Source organism: Hyperolius riggenbachi, chromosome 4 (assembly GCF_040937935.1).
Source record: "Hyperolius riggenbachi isolate aHypRig1 chromosome 4, aHypRig1.pri, whole genome shotgun sequence".
Taxonomy (NCBI): Eukaryota; Metazoa; Chordata; class Amphibia; order Anura; family Hyperoliidae; genus Hyperolius; species Hyperolius riggenbachi.
Genome location: NC_090649.1, coordinates 349,987,490 through 350,008,854, shown reverse-complemented (window position 1 = coordinate 350,008,854; position 21,365 = coordinate 349,987,490). Strand labels below are relative to the sequence as shown.

At 43.0% G+C, this 21,365-nt stretch overlaps 1 protein-coding gene across 1 annotated transcript in view; it reads left to right on the top strand.

The window, feature by feature from the left end:
* Positions 1-21,365, top strand: part of GALNT2 (polypeptide N-acetylgalactosaminyltransferase 2) — a 1,163,038-nt gene that overhangs the window by 70,140 nt on the left and 1,071,533 nt on the right. Inside the window, exon 2 of the mRNA XM_068231909.1 lies at positions 3,758-3,851. Within this exon, the coding sequence (XP_068088010.1) occupies positions 3,758-3,851 (94 nt within the window). The remainder of the gene's footprint in view (positions 1-3,757; positions 3,852-21,365) is intronic.

The following is a 21,365-nucleotide window of genomic DNA, read 5'->3' as shown; positions in this document are numbered from 1 at the left end:
ACTAGGTGGGCCAGAATAACAGTATATGAGCCATGTGTAGCCAAAGACTTATGAGCGGGAACCTGAATAGAGAAAAAGCAAAACTGATGCGGTTCCTTAGGCCCAAGAGAGGCCTAGTGCACACCGAGCGGTTTTTGGAGCGATCCGCCGGCCTCATCCGCCTGGAAAAACGCTTGGCTAATGTATTGCAATGGGATGGTGCACACCGGCGGTTTGAGCTTTTTGCCAAGCCGCAAACGCGCCTCCTGCTGCGCGTTTGCGGATTTCGGAAGCGTTTCGTCCTCAATGTAAAGTATAGGAAAAACGCAAACCGCTCTGAAAAATGCTACTTCAGAGCGGTTTGCCAGGCATTTTTGTTACAGAAGCTGTTCAGTAACAGCTTTTACTGTAACAATATGTGTAATCTGCTACACAAAAACGCAGCCAAAACCGCTAGGTATGTTTAGAAAACCTCTCTAAACATACCTAGAATCGCTCTGAAATCGGCTCCCAAAACCGCTAGCGTATTGCGGATCTGCTAGCGGTTTTGGTGTGCACTGGGCCTAATAAAGAAATGTTAATGTCCAGTCTCAAGTTATCCCTATTTCAGGGGTTTGGTGAAGAGCCACATATGAGAGGAGCTGATGGGTATCACCCATTATAGGGTAGCATACATAGCATAAGCAGTGGGACTGTGAAAGGCAAAAAGAGCATGATGGCGTGGCTGTTCAGAGAGGCGAAAGGATTACTCACCTGAGTCTGAAGAGGATGACTCATTGTTCCTCATAATTTCTTCCGTGGCCTCAATCAGGCCTGGCTTAGCTTTTTTCGATCTGGGCTGTGGATGGTTATCGGACCCTGAAAACGACTGACTATCTTCTTGTAGTTAATCAGGTAAGGCGAATTCCGCGTACCATTCCGGCAGATCTGGGGCCTTACGATTTAAGCTTTGGCAAAACGCTGTAAGATCTTCGGGAGTCTTCAGGGTGTACACCTGGTTTCCAGAGGTTGCTGTTAGAGCAAAAGGCAATCCCCATCTGTAGGGAATCATCTTTTCCCGAAGAATCTGGAGCAGAGGTTATAAAGCTCTTTAATTCGTGATCGGAGAGAGGTTCTGAAATATTGAGATGTGGGCTTCATTAAACCGTATGTCTTCTTGTTGCGTAGCTGCTTTCATAATAGATTCCTTATACGGGAACGATTGTAGACAACAAATAACGTCTTTCGGAGAGTCTTCTGAGATGGATTTCGGTCTCAGGGCTCTGCGCTCTAACAAACTTGCTATCTTCATCTTTAGGCCTTTCCATCAAGCCGTTGAAAATGGCGGTTAGGGTCGGAATAATGTTGTCGTAAAGCCACGTAAACCGATGCTGCACCGGCGTCCCCTATTATCCAAATCTTTGATTTTGCGGTTGGCTTCAATCAAGCGGGTGTTGTGTAAGTAAATTATGGTGATGGAGAAAAGAAATGCGTGCACCTTCCGTCTTGAAACATCCGTGTTTTATTGCAGCAGTGAAGATAAACGTCACATAGGACTCTATGTAGTAGTCAAGATAGTTAACATACCATGGTGTGGAGCGGTGATGGTAAAGGAGGTGGGCGGCGGGTGTGGATGGCGGAGAGCGACGGCCGTTTCGTGTCGCGGAATAATGTTGTCGTAAAGCCACGTAAACCGATGCTGCACCGGCGTCCCCTATTATCCAAATCTTTGATTTTGCGGTTGGCTTCAATCAAGCGGGTGTTGTGTAAGTAAATTACCCTGTTCGCAGTGTTTATAGTTGCATCTCTACAGGCGCCATCTTTTTCTAACACATGCATTTTAGTAGCCATGTCTGCCATATCTGATCTGATTTCAGCAATGGCGCTAGAGAAAGCTGACTTGATGTCTTCAGCCATATCCCGCATGTCTTTCAGGGTAGGGGAGCGGTTTAGACAATCTGTACCTTTAGTCACTAGCCCTGGAAAGCTTCCTGCAGAGTCAGACATACGTGAATCTCTGGCTCTTTTTTCTCCGGCGCCATCTTGGATCGGATGTTTGCGGTCGCCTTTAGAAGTATGTGCTTTGAATAAGTCGCTTATATTCCTTCCCGGTTTGACTGGAGTGTTTCCCATGGATCTGATTGCCATACGAGGTTGGCTCCCTCTTCTCATGCTACCCTAGGAAGGCACTTTTAGCTAGATCTGGGGAGTCGCGGAGCTCTGAGTTCAAGCAGCCATCTTTAGTTTGACACCAAGCCACGCCCCTGGAAACAGACATCTTGTTAACATCTTGTGCTTTTCAAATGAGCTTATCTGCCGTGGCAATCGGGTGACACGGGAGAGATCAAATTACATCTTGTGATTAGACACAAATGAGGAGGAATTAGACAGGCTAAACTATCTAAATACAGGGTTAATTTCTCTGTTTTCCTTCTATCCTGTGCAAAAGTTAAGGTACACTTTAAGGTTTCATAAGTAGTGAAAAAATTATTGCTGATTGATCACTTAAGTACCAAAAGTCTCTGACCCCTTAAGGATCAGAAACTGGTACACAACGTGGCTCATTCTCTCTCGCCATTCATGCCGCTTTCCCGTCGCTGCAGCCCGCTCACTCTGCTGATGCTATAACAGCAGAGCTCCGTGAGACTATCAGGAGCCAATTTTAGTGATCACAGGGTCAGGAAATGGGATTCTGACCGACTCACGGAGCTTTGCTGTCATAGCGACAGCAGAACGAGTGGGCTGTGGTGACAGGAGAGCGGTGCAATCGTCAGTAGTGTGCAGCACGATAATTGAAGTCTACACCTTGGAAGGGATAATAGCTCCCAAACGGGGCGTGGATTGTTCTGGTCCGAAAGCTGTTAAATAGGGACATAGCTAAAACGTCAAAACTGCTCTGGTAGGTAAGGGGAAAACGGGCCAGGATGCACAATGATTAAGATTTAATCAGGCTGTCACAGTTGCAATTTAGCATACCTTTTTTTTACTTGCTGCAGTAAAACCTCATCATTTCCTTTCTCCCTGACATATAATAGGAAACTGGACTGAATTCAGCAAGCTGCTGTTAACACGCTCTTTTGTATAGAAAACCACTTTTTAACTGCTGTACTGGAAAATAGAAGGGGACTCCAGATAATATCTTAGTAGGGCTAGTACTGTGTGTATATATCTCATGTCACATGCCTCATCACGTATGCTTTAAAGAGAACCTAAACTGAGTAAAATTATTTAAAATAAGCACGATGTAGCTGCAAATGAATATGACAAACTTGCCTCACCATCAGTTCCTTTCTGAAGCTCACCATTTTCTTCTTACAGTGATCCTTTCCATTTCTGACAATATTTTGTCAGAACTAAAACATACTGGTTGCTGTCAGTTATATCAGCTGCTGTCAGTTACAACTGACCGTGCAAGGTAATGTCCATGTTTCCCTATGGCTCAAGTGAGCGATATCACATTTTAACAGTGTGCTGACCAGGAAGCTGTTATGGGGTAATAACCATTTTCAAAATGGAGGACGGAGAAATCCATTGATCACAGTGGACAAAAAGGACGCAGGAGAGGAGAAAGAGATTAATGAATAGACTATACAGGAGGTAAGTATGATGTGTTAGTTTATTTTGACTTTTAATTTTCAGGTTAGGTTCTCTTTAAATATGTAAAACTGAAATAATTAAAGATATGCCATTGTAACACTTATCACTGGGAAACATCAATTATTTGTTAACCCATTAATAAAAATGTATTGCATTTGAGAAGTGTAAAATAATTATCATATTTTTTTCCCCCTAATTTTAGGAGGACTGGAATGCAATTGGTGGACTGAAAAAAAGAGAACCTCATAGGATAAATCGAGAAGAGAAAATTCAATACTTGGAGACACTTCCACCAGGTAATAAAGTAAATTATCAAAGACTACTTAGGTGTGCTTTTTAAAATGCTTCTTTAACCTGCTGGGCGGTCTGGACGAGCTCAGCTCGTCCAGTACCACCGGAGCCTGCCGCTCAGGCCCTGCTGGGCCGATTTGGCTAAAATAAAAAGCAGCACACGCAGCCGGCACTTTGCCAGCCGCATGTGCTGCCTGATCGCCGCTGCAGTGCGGCGATCCGCCGCATGCAGCGGCGAAAGAGGGTCCCCCCAGCCACCTGAGCCCAGCGTAGCCGGAACAAAAAGTTCCGGCCAGTGCTAAGGGCTGGATCGGAGGCGGCTGACGTCAGGACGTCGGCTGACGTCCATGACGTCACTCCGCTCGTCGCCATGGCGACGAGGGAAGCGAAACACGGAAGGCCGCTCATTGCGGCCTTCCGTGTTATTTCTTGCCGCCGGAGGCGATCAGAAGATCGCCTCTGGAGCGCCCTCTAGTGGGCTTTCATGCAGCCAACTTTCAGTTGGCTGCATGGAATAGTTTTTTTTTTATTTAAAAAAAACCCTCCCGCAGCCGTCCTGGCGATTTAATCAGAACGCCAGGGTGGTTAAGGATTTCTTCTTTTCTACTATGCTCTAATCTGTTTATTTTCCAAAAGCCCACCTATACTTGCCTTGAGGGCCTTCAACCCTAGTTATGTGACCTCCGATTAGACAGTCCACCGAGTGAAAGACAACTTTGGTAGCTTTGGCTCTGGTCACCACTGTCCTTAAAGCGGATCCGAGATGAAAAACTAAATATAACAAGTGACTTGTCTATATATCTTATCTAAAGTTTAGATAGTTTACACAGCAAATCTATCTTCAAACAGCTTCAACAGTGTATTAATATTTTTTCCTGTGATACAATGGGAGCAGACATGTTTTCTGCTTGTCACTATTACACAATTACACACACAGGCAAACTTATCTGTATCTAGGCATGCTAATCTGCATATTCTGTGAAAACTCCACTCTTATCTCCTCCATTACACAGGCAACTGATCTGTATCTGCACTGCAGCTCTCAGGTTGTGAAAACTCTGCCTCTGAAATCTATAGCTAGTAACACCTTTTTCACCTGCCAAGACTGAAATCCCACAATCCCTTGCAAGCGCCAAGGCACTCTGGAGAAGCTGTGGGTGTGGTTTGTTTAGTTTATAGGAAATTAGGGTATTAAAACAAAACAAAACAAGTGTTTGGCTTGAGGAATGCCCTATAAACTATATGTAAGGAACACAATTATGCAAGGAGTAAAAGTTCATCTCGGATACACTTTTTAAAGTGTAACTGTCGGCATAAATGAAAAATCAGTTTTTTTTTTATTTTTTTTAATTTTTTGTGGTAAACCAGTAAGTATGCTAACCAGGCAATCTAAAAGTTAAAAATCACTTTTCTTATCCATAAAACAACATTCCCCAGTTTCCCTGGCTCTTATTTGGTACATCTGCCGCACAAATGAAGTTGCAGGGCATGCTGGGTTGTCTTTTTTTTTGCTTCTTTACTTTTCTCTCAGACTTAATTAATGTAGCCTGATTGGCTGGAGCCTCTTTCCCTCCCTTTTTCCCCTCCTACACCTCTGTTCCTCTTGGATTGGCCAATACTTCTCATGCTGAGACAGTGCATTTTCTATTGCAGAGCTGGGTGGGATTGCCTGAAAACTGGGAGGAGGGCGGGCCATGCATGCACAATCAGGCAGAGGAGAGTAAGGGAAGAAATTACATCAGGGTTGGCTTCAAGATAGACACAGTTAAAATGAAACAAAAATGGAAGAGGAGGAGCGCTCCGTAGTGTGATAACGTTTATTAAAACAAAATGCGCAATACAAGTTACACTTACTGGATAATCATAAAAGCAAGCATGTAACTGGGCATATAGCCCTTCAATCTGTTCTGGGTGGGTGCAGTCTCAATCTGCCGTGGCTATCGGCATTGAGTGGATCAGGTGGATGAGGATCCTGGGTGCCCCACCGTAGGGAAAGAACGTGTTCTGGTAATGTTATGACACATTTGACGTTCCATGCCTTTGTCAGATTACACCACCGGATTATATTAAAAATATAATCAATAAAGCTAAAGAAACGAGGATCAAAGATGAATCTCGCTTTCTTTATAATAAGTATCCGTTGATTTCATACTTCTATCATATCCCAAAGATCCACAAACGTCAAACCAATCCACCAGGAAGACCTATTGTAGCTGGGATGGATGGAATCCTAGCTCCTCTCTGACAATACATTGACCAAGTTTTACAACCCATAGTACTCAACACTAAATCTTATACTAAAAACTCTAGTTATGTGCTAGATATTTTGTAAAATTTCAAATGGAAAGAAAATTACCTATGGGCATCACTTGATGTCAGTTTGCGGTATATGTGTATCCCACACTCTAGAGGCAGTTCAGTATTTTTTGATTTCAGAGGGCTCATTTCACCCAGAACAGGCACAATTCATTTTGAATCTATGGAAATTTTCACTTTCTCACAACTACTTTCATTTGCTGGGGATTTCTATCTGCAGACATGTGGAACAGCCATGGAGGTGGGTTTGCTTCAAGTTTTGTGAACCTGTATATGGCCTACTGGGAGGAACATCAAATTTGGAGTACCAATCCCTATGGAGCAAATCTCGCCCTATACTTGAGGTATATTGATGACCTCCTAATTATATGGAATGGTACAAAGGAGGAGTTCGACCAGTTCACAAAGTACTGCAACCACAACAGTTTTGGATTGGAATTCACCTCGGTGATTGATAATGAAACTTTTATCTTCTTAGATTTGGAGTTAAGACACAAGGAGGTACCATCACATCCAGAACTCCCTTCAAACCGGTTTCAATATTTTTTATTGAGGATTTTCAAGAATTTTTTAACAGTCATATTAATGACATATCTATAACCTCAACAGTATCAATATTTTCACATTAAAGCATGTATTAAATTAACCAAGTTGTGACAAATGAAAATGTATAACAAAAATATAGTATAATAAAACAATTTTTCAGTAAATGGCATATTACTTTATCATATTACATCTGCTGGTGAATTAGTCATTAACATGTAGCAAACTCCTGGAAAATGGGGGACCAAAACCACCCTTCTTAGGTTCTAAAAGTTGCAACATAGCTGTTTTTAATCATGTGTAATAGGTTTATTCTTATCAGTAATCTTATAAACTTATTATAAAGAACCAATATATGAATAAATCTAGAAAATACTGTATCACTGCAACAAATAACATAATTGCTGCTCTTGTATTTTGTATCTTGCCTTATTACATTACCACTCTCGTATAGTGTCCTATAACTCAGACAGCAGGTATCAGCTGTCGTCAAGTCTTCCTTCTTCCATCTAAGAAATATAGCGAAAATCAAACACCTTATCCCAGCTGAAGACCTACCTGCCCTGGTTCACGCATTTGTATCCTCCCGCCTAGACTACTGCAACGCCCTGTTCATCGGATCTACAGATAAGGCTCTGTGCCCCTTACAGCTAGTACAGAATGCTGCAGCCAGACTCCTAGCCAATGCCCCCCGCAGCTCACACATCACCCCAGTACTGCAAACTCTTCACTGGTTGCCAGTAAAATGGAGAATCAATTTTAAGAACTGCCTGCGGACATTCAAGGCTCTACACCACATGGGACCCAAATACATAGCGGATCTATTGGAACTTTATGCCCCTTCACGCACCCTCCGCTCTGCCAACAAGATGAAGCTGGTTATTCCCAGGATACACTTAACATTTGGTGCTCGGGCCTTTTCCTACGCAGCCCCTACTCTATGGAACTCACTTCCACAATCAGTACGAGAGGCTCCTTCTCTGGACAGCTTTAAAAAAAGGCTAAAAACTCGCCTCTTTTCCCGAGCCTTTGAGACTGCATAATGCAGGGTCACAGCGCTTTGAGTCCCCAGGGAGAAAAGCGCTATATAAATATTATTGTTGTTGTTATTGTTGTTATATGGAGCCAATCAATCTGGAAAATGGGGGATAAAGACCTCCCTACAGAGATTCCAGGGATCATATCCAATCTGCTGTTATTAATGTAATGTCATTTATTTTTCAAGTTACAGCAGCATCAGCAAATCTGAATCAAGGAAATGAGACATGTCTGATAATGAGTACCTCAATAATTCAATATATATGTAGAAAGATCCTCTTCTTACATCACAACCTGCAGGATTAAAACCTGAACATAGTGCATTACTGTTAATCTTATAACACTTGACACCCCAGTGCTTTATAGTGCTCCACTCGTGCTCCACACTTAGTGCAATAATTCACACGACCCCTTCAGAAATGCAGGCTCACCAGATGTAATCCACCTCGCTTTTCAGGTGGGTCTCTCACATGAATCAATAAGCCAACGAACTAGCAGCTTCAGGTCTCCAAAAGGGTTTAATCCAAATTCCTCTTAAAATCACAATAAAACAACAAAGCCAACATAGCGTAAAACCGTAAAACATTAGCTGCCAATGCCCTGCGCTAAGATGCACTCACGTCATAAGGATGAATTGTGCGCATATCAGGCCCGAAGTAAGCCTCGCGGTGTCACCTCCAATGCGGTCTCGGCGTCCCGTCTCCGCTGCGGCGCTTCCGCTCGTATAATGCTTGTGGCCGGCTCGCGTTCCCCAGTTTGCTCCCAGTGACGTCAGGCGCTCCACGCTCCGCCTTACGCGTTTCGTCCGTCAAGGAGAGGCGAGTCCTTGACGGACGAAACGCGTAAGGCGGAGCGTGGAGCTAGTTCGTTGGCTTATTGATTCATGTGAGAGACCCACCTGAAAACCGAGGTGGATTACATCTGGTGAGCCTGCATTTCTGAAGGGGTCGTGTGAATTATTGCACTAAGTGTGGAGCACGAGTGGAGCACTATAAAGCACTGGGGTGTCAAGTGTTATAAGATTAACAGTAATGCACTATGTTCAGGTTTTAATCCTGCAGGTTGTGATGTAAGAAGAGGAGCGCTGTCTACATATATATTGAAAGACTGGTTTGTGGATTTATGATAGCGAAGACTCTGAACTTCTGGTGGACATAAATATATATATAATTATAATAGTACCTCAATAATGTTTTTATATCTAATGAACTATCTAATCTACAACTACAGATATTGTCCAATAGGACTTGTTTTAAACATAGATCTGTATATTTAATAGCTGTATATTTGTATATATCAAAAATAACAGAGTTATGGCTCAAGTAAGTGAGATATAAGACATTGATAATAAAATCTGAGTTAGAAACACAATGAATAATGATGTAAACTAAAGTTCATATAATTTGGACTCCCTATACACTGAAGGCCATAGACTTTCCCTGTTAAGAAATGTTTGTAGATTGCCACACTTGATAGCCCAAGATTTCTCAGCGTTGAGGTTTTTTGAGACTTTCGTCAATTGTTGGAATAATTGGAGACTTCCTGTTTGCCACTATAAGCATTCTAGTCATGATAAAAATGTGATTTTATATCATTCTTTCCTTTGGGGGCAAGTCCATGGTTCCTAAGTGAAGTAAGGCCATAGCGGGGGGAATTCGGTCAAGTGACATTGGTAATTATTTAAGAAATTCTTCTATATCTTCCCAAAGATTTTGAATTTGGGGGCAATGCCAAAATATATGTATTAAGGAATCTATCTGTTTAGAATTCCTCCAGCAAAGTGGAGATATTTTGCTATCAAATTTTGATATTTTCTCAGGGGTCATGTACCACTGGCAAACCATTTTTAGAAAGTTTTTGTGGTGGTAAACACAATGTGAGGTCTTTTTAACTGATCTAAATGCCAGTTCCCAATCCTCCTGATCTATATCTAATTGGAGAAGTTCTTGCAATTTGTTAAATTGCCATTTGAGGGTATCATCTTTCATTTCTTACAATGATTTATAAAATATAGATGTTCCCTTTAATGTTCTTCCTTCTGTTTTTAGCATCTTACTAATTTGTGGGGTAAGAGATATGGGGTTGGTAATATATTTGGTTAGGAACTTTTAATTTTAAAATACATCAATTTATCACCCTCAGGGATATTATTTTTTATTAATTGTTATTGATTTATAAAGCGCCAACATATTATGTGGCGCTGTACAAAGTAAGAAACTAACATGGGGTACATAATAATACAGACAATAGTGTACACCAATATACAAGATACATAATTAGTGACAGAATACAAAAAAATGATAGCTAAAAGTAACATAATAAATAAAATCTCTATATATAATTTGCAAGTGTCCCTGCGTTTGTCCCTGTGTCAGTGCTTTTTTGCACTGCGCATGTGCAGGGACAGACGCAGAGACACTGCCGAAAGCTGGAGGAGGACGGAGCCAGAAGGGGCGTGTGTGTGTGTGTGTGTGTGTGTGTGTGTGTGTGTGCGCGTGGCGGCGTGTGCGCGCACACGGTGGATTAGTGACAGACCTGACCCATTTTTAAACGGGCAAAGGTCACTAGTGTATAATGATTTCCAAGACATAAAAGGGGGAGAGAGCCCTGCCCTTATGAGCTTACAATCTAAAGGATATATATAGAAACTAGCTCATCAAAAGATCTTATCTGATCCTGCCAACAAATCATCAATTGTAACAATATTGTGTTTGACCCAATTGTCCAACGAGATGCCTCTGATAAACTTATGTAAATGGGTTAACGGTATAGGATTAGATATTGCCAATGGGTCATCTTTACATTGCTTAGTTAGCTGTTTCCAGATTCTTACAGTATTAGCTGTGATGGGATTTGAAATTCTTTGTTGTACCTTCCGGATCAATCTGGATTCTAGGAATGATCTATATCATTGAATTGGGAGTTGTTCTTGTTCAATACTCATCCATTGCTTAGATAGATCTTCTATCCATAATGATCTGGATTGTTCAAGCATAGTTACATAGTTATTTGGGTTGAAAAAAAGACATGCGTCCATCGAGTTCAACCAGAGAACAAAGTACAACACCAGCCTGCTCCCTCATGTATCCCTGCTGATCCAGTGGAAAGCGAAAAAACGTTACCAGGCATGGTCCAATTAGCCCCAAAAGGGAAAAAATTCCTTCCAGGCTCCAGATGGCAATCAGATAAAATCCCTGGATCAACATCATTGGGCATTACCTAGTAATTGTAGCCATGGATGTCTTTCAACGCAAGGAAAGCATCTAAGCCCCCTTTAAATGCAGGTATAGAATTTTCCATAACTAATTCCTGTGGCAATGCATTCCACATCTTAATCACTCTTACTGTAAAGAACCCTTCCCTAAATAAATGGCTAAAACGTTTTTCCTCCATGTGCAGATCATGTCCTCTAGTCCTTTGAGAAGGCCTAGGGACAAAAAGCTCATCCGCCAAGCTTTTATATTGCCCTCTGATGTATTTATACATGTTAATTAGATCCCCTCTAATGCTGGGGATACACGGTACGTTTTTGTACCGTGTATCAACCAGCTGATCCGGCCAGCTGATAATATTCAGCTGGCCCGATCAAGCCGCTCGATCCCCGTCGGCGGACAATGGCAGGGAATTGAGCGCTGATAAGAAAGCATCGGCGGGGACACGGCTGGGGTTGATCCGGCGGCTGATCGCCCGCCGGATCGACCTGTGTATTCCCAGCATAAGGTGTCTTTTCTCTAGACTAAATAAATCCAGTTTAACTTTTCTTGGTAAGTGAGACCTTCCATCCCATGTATCAATTTTGTTGCTAGTCTCTGCACCTGCTCTAAAACTGCAATATGTTTCCTGTAATGTGGTGACCAGAACTGAATTCCAGATTCCAGATGTGGCCGTACTAGAGTGTTAAACAGGGGCAATATTATGCTAGCATTTCAGAGTTTTTATTTCCCTTTTAATGCAACCCAAAATTTTGTTAGCTTTAGCTGCAGCGGCTTGGCATTGAGTACGATTATTTAACTTGTTGTCAATGAGTACTCCTAAGTCCTTCTCCAAGTTTGATGCCCCCAACTGTATCCCATTTATTTTGTATGGTGCTAGACCATTGGTACGACCAAAATGCATGACTTTACATTTTTCAACATTGAATTTCATCTGCCATTTATGTGCCCACATAGCCATCCTATCCAGATCCTGTTACAATATGTCACTATCTTCCTGAGAGTTGATGATTCTGCACACAAGCCTTATAATATTTTTTCTATGTCAGGGACTCCTAGGCCTAAGTTTGATGTATGTGTGGTCAGAATCTTGTTGGAGAATCTTGAGGATTTATTCATCAAGACAAATTTATTGAGGATTTTTTGCATGGAATTAAAAACATTTTGGGGAAGTTTTATTGGCTGATCTACCTAACCAAGAGAATTCCATCTTGGAAAGGGATTCTAATTGTGTTTTTAATCTAGACAACCAGGGCTCAAAATGTTCTTTATATAATTGGGCAATGGTTGGGGAGATAAATACCTAAATATTTAATAGACCAGAAGTAAGGGCAAGAATTGTTTAGGGTTTGTATTATTTGGGGGCATTGCAAGGGAGGATTACCGTTTTGCTTTCATTTAATTTGTAATATGAGACTTTTGAGAACTCCATTAAGTTCTATATTCAGATTTGGCAGTGACACATTAGGTTTCTGCAGATATGACAGGATATCATCTGCATATAGGCCTAGTTTGGTTTCTGATTTTTCTAGGTGGGTACCGTGTATACAGGGGTTATTTCGAATACTTTGAGCCAAAGGTTCCAGGGAAAACACAAAAATTAAGGGGGATAGTGGGCAACCTTGGCGTGTGCCATTTGTAATTTTAAAAGATGAAGACAGTGTGACGGTAGATAACACTGTAGCCGATGGCTGTGAATATAAGACTAGTATAGCTTTATGCAAAATAACGATATAACCAAATTTTGTTAACACCTCAGACAAGTAGTGTTAATTAACTCCATTGAACGCCTTCTCAATGTCAATAGAGACGAAGAGAGTAGGCGTCACACAGAGCTTGATTTCATGCAATAAGGCAAGTACTTTTCTGGTTCAGTCATTGGTACCTCTTCCCCTAACTAATCCTACTTGATCAAGGTGTACTAGTGGGATCAGGGGTGCTATTCTGTTTGCCAATACCTTAGCATAGACCTTGAGATCAGCATTTATCAACAATATTGGCCTATAGCTGCTTGGATCAGTAGGGTCCTTAGCCTCTTTTGGAATCAGTGTAATTACAGCAGAAAAGGATTCCTTAGGAAATGCACCAAGAGTTGCTATCTCATTAAACATATTAGTTAAAGGCTTTGACAATAGATTGATAAACTTGATGAACAAGTCATTTATAAATAAATTAGATGAACAAGTCATGTATAAAGCTGTCAGCTCCTGGTGCCTTATCTCTCTTCAGAGACCTTATAGCTTTTTCCACTTCTTGTTGAGAAATAGGGACTTTGGCCTCAATTCACTAAGATCATGCTGGAGATAAGGCAAGAGAAAACTTACCTCCACACAGTGAGAGAGTTATTTTATCTCTTCATTCCTCTTCTGTAGGTAAGTTACCTCCTCTGTAGTTATTTTCACACGCAGTTAATAAACAGCCTTGTAACGTTTGCGGGTTTCTATCTCCGTGGTCAACGCACAAGATGCGCACTGACACAGCGGAAATCTTGGAGAACTCAGGTTAGGTGCAATGCACCAGCAGAGGGCAATTCCCACCGGCAGATGGAGCTGTGGAGTGCAGACGAGCACAGCCTCTGCACGGCCACAGATGCCAATGGGAATTGTACAGATAAAGGCGAAGTAGGGCACGATAGCCCTGTAAGAGAGAGCACAGAGACAGGATTAATGTGTGTCCCCCAATCCAGTCGCCACCCAGCGACGGCGAACACACATCCGCAGAAACAAAAGTGGGAACGCAATCGCAAGAGATGCGATTGCCAGAAGTGACTGAAGACAGAACAGAGCACGAGAGTAGCAAAGGCACAGCAAACAACAATGAGAAGATAAAGAAAATAACAAATGCTAGCTAAACGCGAACACCGCACTCATTCGCAACAGTGAACGCGTTTACGGCGCAGTCTCCGCGCGATAAGCACAACAGAGACAAGCACGCCACCCTGACTAACGAATGAACACGAATGAACACAAATGAACAAATAACAAGAACGCTTGCTAAACGGCTGCCTTACCTCAGGCAACCGCAAGCGTTTGCTCCAGACAGACAGACGAACGGAAAACAGGAATAGGTCAGATAAGATCCACCGCTCTTCCACCAGAGCGAGTGCGATCCGGGTTCAGGGACAGGACAGGGAAGATCCACTGCTCTTTCCGCCAGAGAGAGTGTAAACCAAGTACAGAAACAGAGCTAGCAGGATCCACTGCTCTTTTTCACCAGAGCAAATGCAATCTAGACAGATAAACAGATGGGGCTGCCAGTAGCAACCGCTGCTCTGGTTAGCAGCCCTGAGGCAGAATACAGAAGGAGGCACTGCCACTACCACAAGGGCAAGTGCGATCCAGACTGATGAACAGAAGGGGCTACCGGTAGCAATCGCTGCTCTGGTTAGCACCCCCAGACAGAACGATTTCCTGTCGACCACCGCTGACGACAGGACAATCGCAGCGGAGAGGCAACACAGACAAAACAGATAAAGCAACCTGACTGCACTAGAGGAACTGCCTAGTGCAGTCCCAAGAATTACTCTATGATAATCTTCAACAAACAGGCAGGGCTGACACTCTAGGAGTGTTTAGCAGTAACAAACCATTCAAGATGACCAGCAAAGGATTCTGGGAGAACATGGTATTTATACTGCCAGCTTTCAAAGGAGGCAGCTAGGCAATTTGCATAACAAATGTATGCAAATTCCTCAGCAGCAGAGCAGGTCTGAAACTTGCAAAGCAAAGACAGGTCTCTTTTCCAGAGACCTGCAGCCCTCAGACTTAAGGAATGGTCAAACAGCTGTCTGTCTGTGCAGACAGCTGAGCGGATCATTACAAGCCTGCCTTTAACTCTGGTGTTATTTGAAGGATTGAAGAGTTAACTTAAAGACAGAAGAGATAACTTTAGGTTTGCCTGAGGTAAAATGTTTCCTGAATACTACATGCCTCATCACCATGGTGACCACTCTAGAAACGTTATTAAAGACAGGAGATAAGCTTAGTGAATTGAGGCCATTGACCTGGTTTTTTTCGAACTCTGAAAGTTTTGGAAGGTCTACACTAAGTATTGTTTAATCTCTTGAGGGCATGCAGTGTGTGTATTGATGTTCTTGCCTAAGTTATAAAGTTGTTCATAATATGCTGCTAGGGAGTGTACAATGTCATTGGGATTATGTACCAAATTGTTTTTCTTGGGATGTTTTTATTTTTAAGATTCTTTTATATATTGTCCTCCCTTTAATTTTCCGTGCCATAGCTCACCGGCTTTATTCTTATCTGAGTACCAGTTTTTTTTCAAAATTGTTTGCCACTTCATATTGATGGTACAAATTATCTGTCAATTCTTGGCCAAGACTAAATTAAAAATGGACAAGGCACCTGGCCCGGATGGCATGCATCCTCGGGTCCTAAGGAAATTAAGTTCAGTTATAGATAAACCCATTTATCTTATATTTTGTGGCGCTCTTTCAACTGGCAGTGTCCCAGTGGATTGGCGTACAGCCCACATTTTCCCATTATTTAAGAAGGGCAAAAAATCAGATCCAGGAAATTATAGACCTGTAAGCTTAACATCAGTTGTATGCAAACTATTTGAGGGGTTACTAAGAGATACTATACATGACTTCATAGTAGAAAATAATCTTATTTCTCAGCATCAACATGGGTTTACTAAAGACAGGTCCTGTTTGACTAACATGCTCAGCTTTTATGAGGTAGTGAACGCTAATGTGGATATTGGGAATGCTGTAGATGTGATATACTTGGACTTTGCAAAGGCCTTCGACACTGTTCCCCACAAAAGTCTGGTGCAAAAGTTGAGGATGCAAGGACCAGGGAAGAGTCTGTGTGCATGGATAGGGAACTGGCTAATGGACAGAAAACAAAGAGTTGTGGTCAATGGATCATACTCAAAATGGGTAACTGATAGCAGTGGGGTACCACAGGGGTCTGTACTGGGTCCAGTGCTCTTCAATTTATTTATTAACCTGCCTGGCGTTCTGATTCCCGCGGCCGCAGGAATCAGAACGGCAGGCAGGTTAATAAACGTGTTTTTTTTTAAATGTAATGTATCTAGCCTAGTGCTAGCTACATGAATTCCCCCCTTCCTGCGGCGTCCCTCCCTGCCCTCCGATCGCCGCCGGCGCAATGGTCCGTCCGGAAATCCCGTTCTGAACGAGATTTCCTTGAGGGCTTCCTCCGTCGCCATGGCGACTAACGTCACAGGGAGATCTGATCCACCCCTCAGTGCTGCCTGCCACTGATTGGCAGCGCACGGGGTCTCGGCTGGGGTACCCTGTATCGCGGCGGGTAGCGGCGCATCGGCGGCGGCGATCGGGTAAGGCACGCAGCAAGCAAAGTATTCATATATTGGCCTAGCGGGGCCTGAGCGGTGCCCTCTAGCGTCTCTGGACGAGCCTAGCTCGTCCAGAACGCTAGGGAGGTTAATGACCTAGTAGATGCAGTAGTGAGCAATGTTGCTATTTTTGCAGATACAAAATTGTGCAGAATCATCAACTATCAGGAAGATAGGGACATATTGCAACAGGCTCTGGATAGGATAGCTATATGGGCACATAAATGGTAGATGAAATTCAATGTTGAAAAAAGTCATGCATTTTGGTCGTACCAAAGGTCTAGCACCATACAAAATAAATGGGATACAGTTGGGGACATCAAACTTGAAGAAGATTAGGCGTACTCATCGACAACAAGTAAAATAATCGTACTCAATGCCAAGCCGCTGCAGCTAAAGCTAACAAAATTTTGGGATGCATTAGAAGGGAAATAAAAACTCCGAGATGCTAGCATAATATTGCCCCTGTTTAACTCTCTAGTAAGGCCACATCTGGAATATGGAATTCAGTTCTGGGCACCACATTACAGGAAAGATACTGCAGTTTTAGAGCAGGTACAGAGACTAGCAACAAAATTGATACGTGGGATGGAAGGGCTCACTTACCAAGAAAGGTTAGATGAACTGGGTTTATTTAGTCTAGAGAAAAGACGCCTTAGAGGGGATCTAATTAACATGTATAAATACATCAGAGGTCAATACAAAAGCTTGGCGGATGAGCTTTTTTGTCCCTAGGCCTTCTCAAAGGACTAGAGGACATGATCTGCACATGGAGAAAAAAACCTTATAGCCATTTATTTAGGAAAGGGTTCTTTACAGTAAGAGTGATTAAGATGTGTAATGCATTGCCAAAGGAAGAAGTTATGGAAAATTCTATACCGGCATTTAAAGGGGGCTTAGATGCTTTCCTTGCGTTGAAAGACATCCATGGCTAAAATTACTAGGTAATGCCCAATGATGTTGATCCAGGGATTTTATCTGATTGCCATCTGGAGCCAGGAAGGACTTCTTTCCCTTTTGGGGCTAATTGGACCATGCCTTGTAAGGGGTTTTCGCCTTCCTCTGGATCAACAGGGATATGTGAGGGAGCAGGCTGGTGTTTTACATTGTTCTCTGGTTGAACTCGATGGACGTATGTCTTTTTTTTTTATTTTTTTTTTCAACCCAAATAACTATGTAACTATATTTAATAAATATACCCCTCATGTACGCCTTATAAGCGTTCCATAGAGTAGTCCTAGTTACTTCTGGTGTATCATTTTTTTGGAAGTATTCTTCTAAACTTTTTTTGATTTGGGGAGAAGAATGTTCAGAATGTAGTGTTAATTTATTCATTCTCCATATATTTATATTTGGGGGGGGGGAGCTTTAATTTGAATTGTAGCTATTATTGGGGAAAGGTCAGACCAGGTTCTGGTGCCTATGGATATAACGGAAATAAGTGGTAGGGAAAATGTAGTTGCTAATATATAATCTATCCTAGTGAAGGAGTGGTGAATGGGGGAGTAGTAGGTAAACGGTTTATCCTTTGGATGTAGACACCTTCAGGCATCATATAACAAGTTAATAAAAGCAGATTAGGTTATAGATGGGGATTTCGTATGCTTAGTGGTACAGTTAATTGTGAGATCCATTACTGCATTTAAGTCTCCTGTTATAATAAGGTGTCCCTTTTTGAAATGGTAGAGACCTTCTTTAAAGGGAACCAGAGATAAACGTTTCACACAAAATAAACATATCAGTTGATAGCTTGTAAAGAATAAATGCTCTACCTGATAATGCACCGATTCCGACTCTGACGCCTAATGAATTTAAACTGTAATTAAAATAGAAAATATGTTAAAATGGTTTATTTCTCAGATAATAGTCATCATAAATAATTTATATATACAGTAATAGCTGTGCTTCGTCCACAAAAATGAAATAAACCAATCAAAATTAGTTACTTGTGCTGCTTCAATAAAGCAGTCCCTGTACTTTTAAAGTCAGATATACATATCTGATTGTGACTGTACAGATGTGTACACAGGAATCTCTTATATATACTAAATAACATCTGTGCTGTAAGAATAAAGCCTGATGTGTAGCTGTGTCACTAATAGAGATGGTCAATGAGATGGAAATAATTCTGCGCTGATGCTGGTTTATGCAAATGTATGCACTCTTTGCTCATGAAATCAAATAATTTGATATGTTAAAATTTGGTTTGGTGACTACGAATTAAAGGGTACCTGAGACGAATGAAAAGAAAAGTGTTATACATACCTGGAGCTTCTTCCAACCCCCTTCAGGCTAATCAGTCCCTCGCTGTCCTCCTCTGCCACCTGGATCTTCTGCTATGAGTCCCGGTAATTCATCTAGTCAGCGCTGTCCGGCCACGTGCCGCTCCTACAGCCAGGAACATTCTGCACCTGCACAATAGTGCTCCGCAGGTGTAGTACGCTCCCGGTGGCGGAGTGTGTGCATGCAAAATAAGCAGGACTGGCTCAAGTACCTGAACTTATAGCAAAAGATCCAGATGGCGGAGGAGGACAGCAAGGGACTGATTAGCAGCACACACAAGACAATCCGTGCACCGCTTCCTTGATACACTGTGTTTATTTTCCCATGCAATACATCAGCAGATGGATAGGCAATATTCCAGTGACAGTGTTCACATATACATTTGCATTATGTCAATCGGACCTGTGCCGTGGACGGGTGCGGGGGGGTGACCAGGGGATGGTAGGACTGCGCGACAGCCGTTTCGCGCCGGTGTGGCGCTTGTTCACGTGCAGGTATCCTTGGGCGAATGGCGGCGTGTACGGGCTTCCGTGATGACACTCGGAAGCCCCGCCCATCACGCACGCCATTGGCTCCTGGGTGCTGGGTAGTGATTGAGTGCGAGGCTAGGGGGGAGGAGACCGGCCTGTGACATGGCATTGGCATTGCATTGGTTAAGTGGTTGCTATGTCAACAAACACACGCAGACACGGAATGGGGATGACTTAAGAAGGGGGAGGGGACTTTATAGTAAAAGCTTCAAGTAAATGGTCCGGAGGCTTGCGTCTCCCTATTCACTAATTTCCCTCACCAACTTCATAGTGATTTTAAAATGGGGTAATTAGGGTGTTTTTAAATGAGGTTTCTAATAAAATGTTTTTTATGTAAAAAGCAGGTGGAGATTTAGGCACGGTTCAGGCAGTCACATTGGCCCAGTGCGAGCGTGTCTTTTATAAGACACAAAGAAAGCACAAGTGTTTGAAGTTTCATAATGAATGGGTTAGGGCACTAATAATTGTATAATTTGGAGCAATTCACGGTATGATGTTCACAATGTATGCACAGTTTAAATTCGCCATGTTGCGGCGATCTGTAATCACTGTATATGCGTGTCTTTGTTGACATAGCAACCACTTAACCAATGCCATGTCACAGGCCGGTCTCCTCCCCCCTAGCCTCGCACTCAATCACTACCCAGCACCCAGGAGCCAATGGCGTGCGTGATGGGCGGGGCTTCCGAGTGTCATCACGGAAGCCCGTACACGCCGCCATTCGCCCAAGGATACCTGCACGTGAACAAGCGCCACACCGGCGCGAAACGGCTGTCGCGCAGTCCTCCCATCCCCTGGTCACCCCCCCCCCCCCCCCCCGCACCCGTCCACGGCACAGGTCAGATTGACATAATGCAAATGTATATGTGAACACTGTCACTGGAATATTGCCTATCCATCTGCTGATGTATTGCATGGGAAAATAAACACAGTGTATCAAGGAAGCGGTGCACGGATTGTCTTGTGTGTGCTGCATATGAACTTGTGTTTGAAAAAGATCTGTCTGCACGCTTCCACACGCTAAGATCCCAGTTGCAGCAAGGATTAGGACGGGACTGTTTATTGTATATGGTGCAGCAGACCTAACAACTTCCCCCTTACTGAGTGCTGGGCCAACCAGCATCTTTTGTGTACCACAAGGGACTGATTAGCTTGAGGGGGGCTAGAGGAAGCCCCAGGTATGTAAAAAAAAAACTTTAATTTCATCTGTCTCAGGTTTACTTTGTTACACAGTAGTACTATACTCTAAATATGCACTCCCCACAGAGCTGCAGAGAATCCACTGAGAATGTTGTGCACATTGAACACAGAGGTGTTGTCTGTGACAATCCAGCCCCGCGATCCCGTTGAGATCTGCTCCCGTTAGCGTACGCAGGAAGTACGGGTGCAGACGGACAACGAGACCAGTTGCTGGATCGTCAGAGGTAAAAGAAAGAAAAGGTTAAGGCGACAGAGCGTGCCAATCCCGTCTAATCTGCTCCCGTTAGCATACGCAGGAAGTACGGGAACAGACTGGAAATCGGGTAAATACACTGCCACCACTGCCTGATTGAGAAGCCGACAGTCTCCAACTAGGGCGAAGAGACCCCAACGCTATCATAATACGGTAGCCAGCCCAATCACGTTCAACACGCTCCAGTTACCGTTCGGGGAATAGTCACTTCCGACGGCTTAAAGACTGTGAGCAATGTGACATTAACCACCCTGGCGTTCAATTTGCCCAGGATTTCTGTGCAAAAAGTGTTTCAATTAATTTCCAATAATTTTCAACCCTTTTTTTTTTTTTTTGCAATTTTTTTTTTTTAAATTGAATTCAATACAGGTTATTGTATTGAATTTAATTGAAAAAAGTGTTTTCTGCAAGATGTTGATGACGCTGTTGTCATCAACGCCGATGACCTTGGTGTCATCAACGCCGATCAGTGGGGGACATGTGATCGCCGAGGGAGAAGCAAAATCCGCCAAGGGACATGGAAGTAGACACTGGGGAAGCTATCAGAGGTACGAGACGAGGGATCCGCACGCCAATGGTGAGTATAAGACCCAGATGTATAGGTAGCCAGATGTGCAGCCAGGTATAATTAGCCAGATGTATAGGTAGCCAGATGTGCAGCCAGGTATAATTAGCCAGATGTATAGGTAGCCAGATGTGCAGCCAGGTATATAGTGAGCCAGGTGTTTAGCCAGATTTATAGGTTGCCAGATGTCCCCCCCCCCCCCATCCTAGCACGCTGTGGGTAGTGATCTGTGCTACCCACAG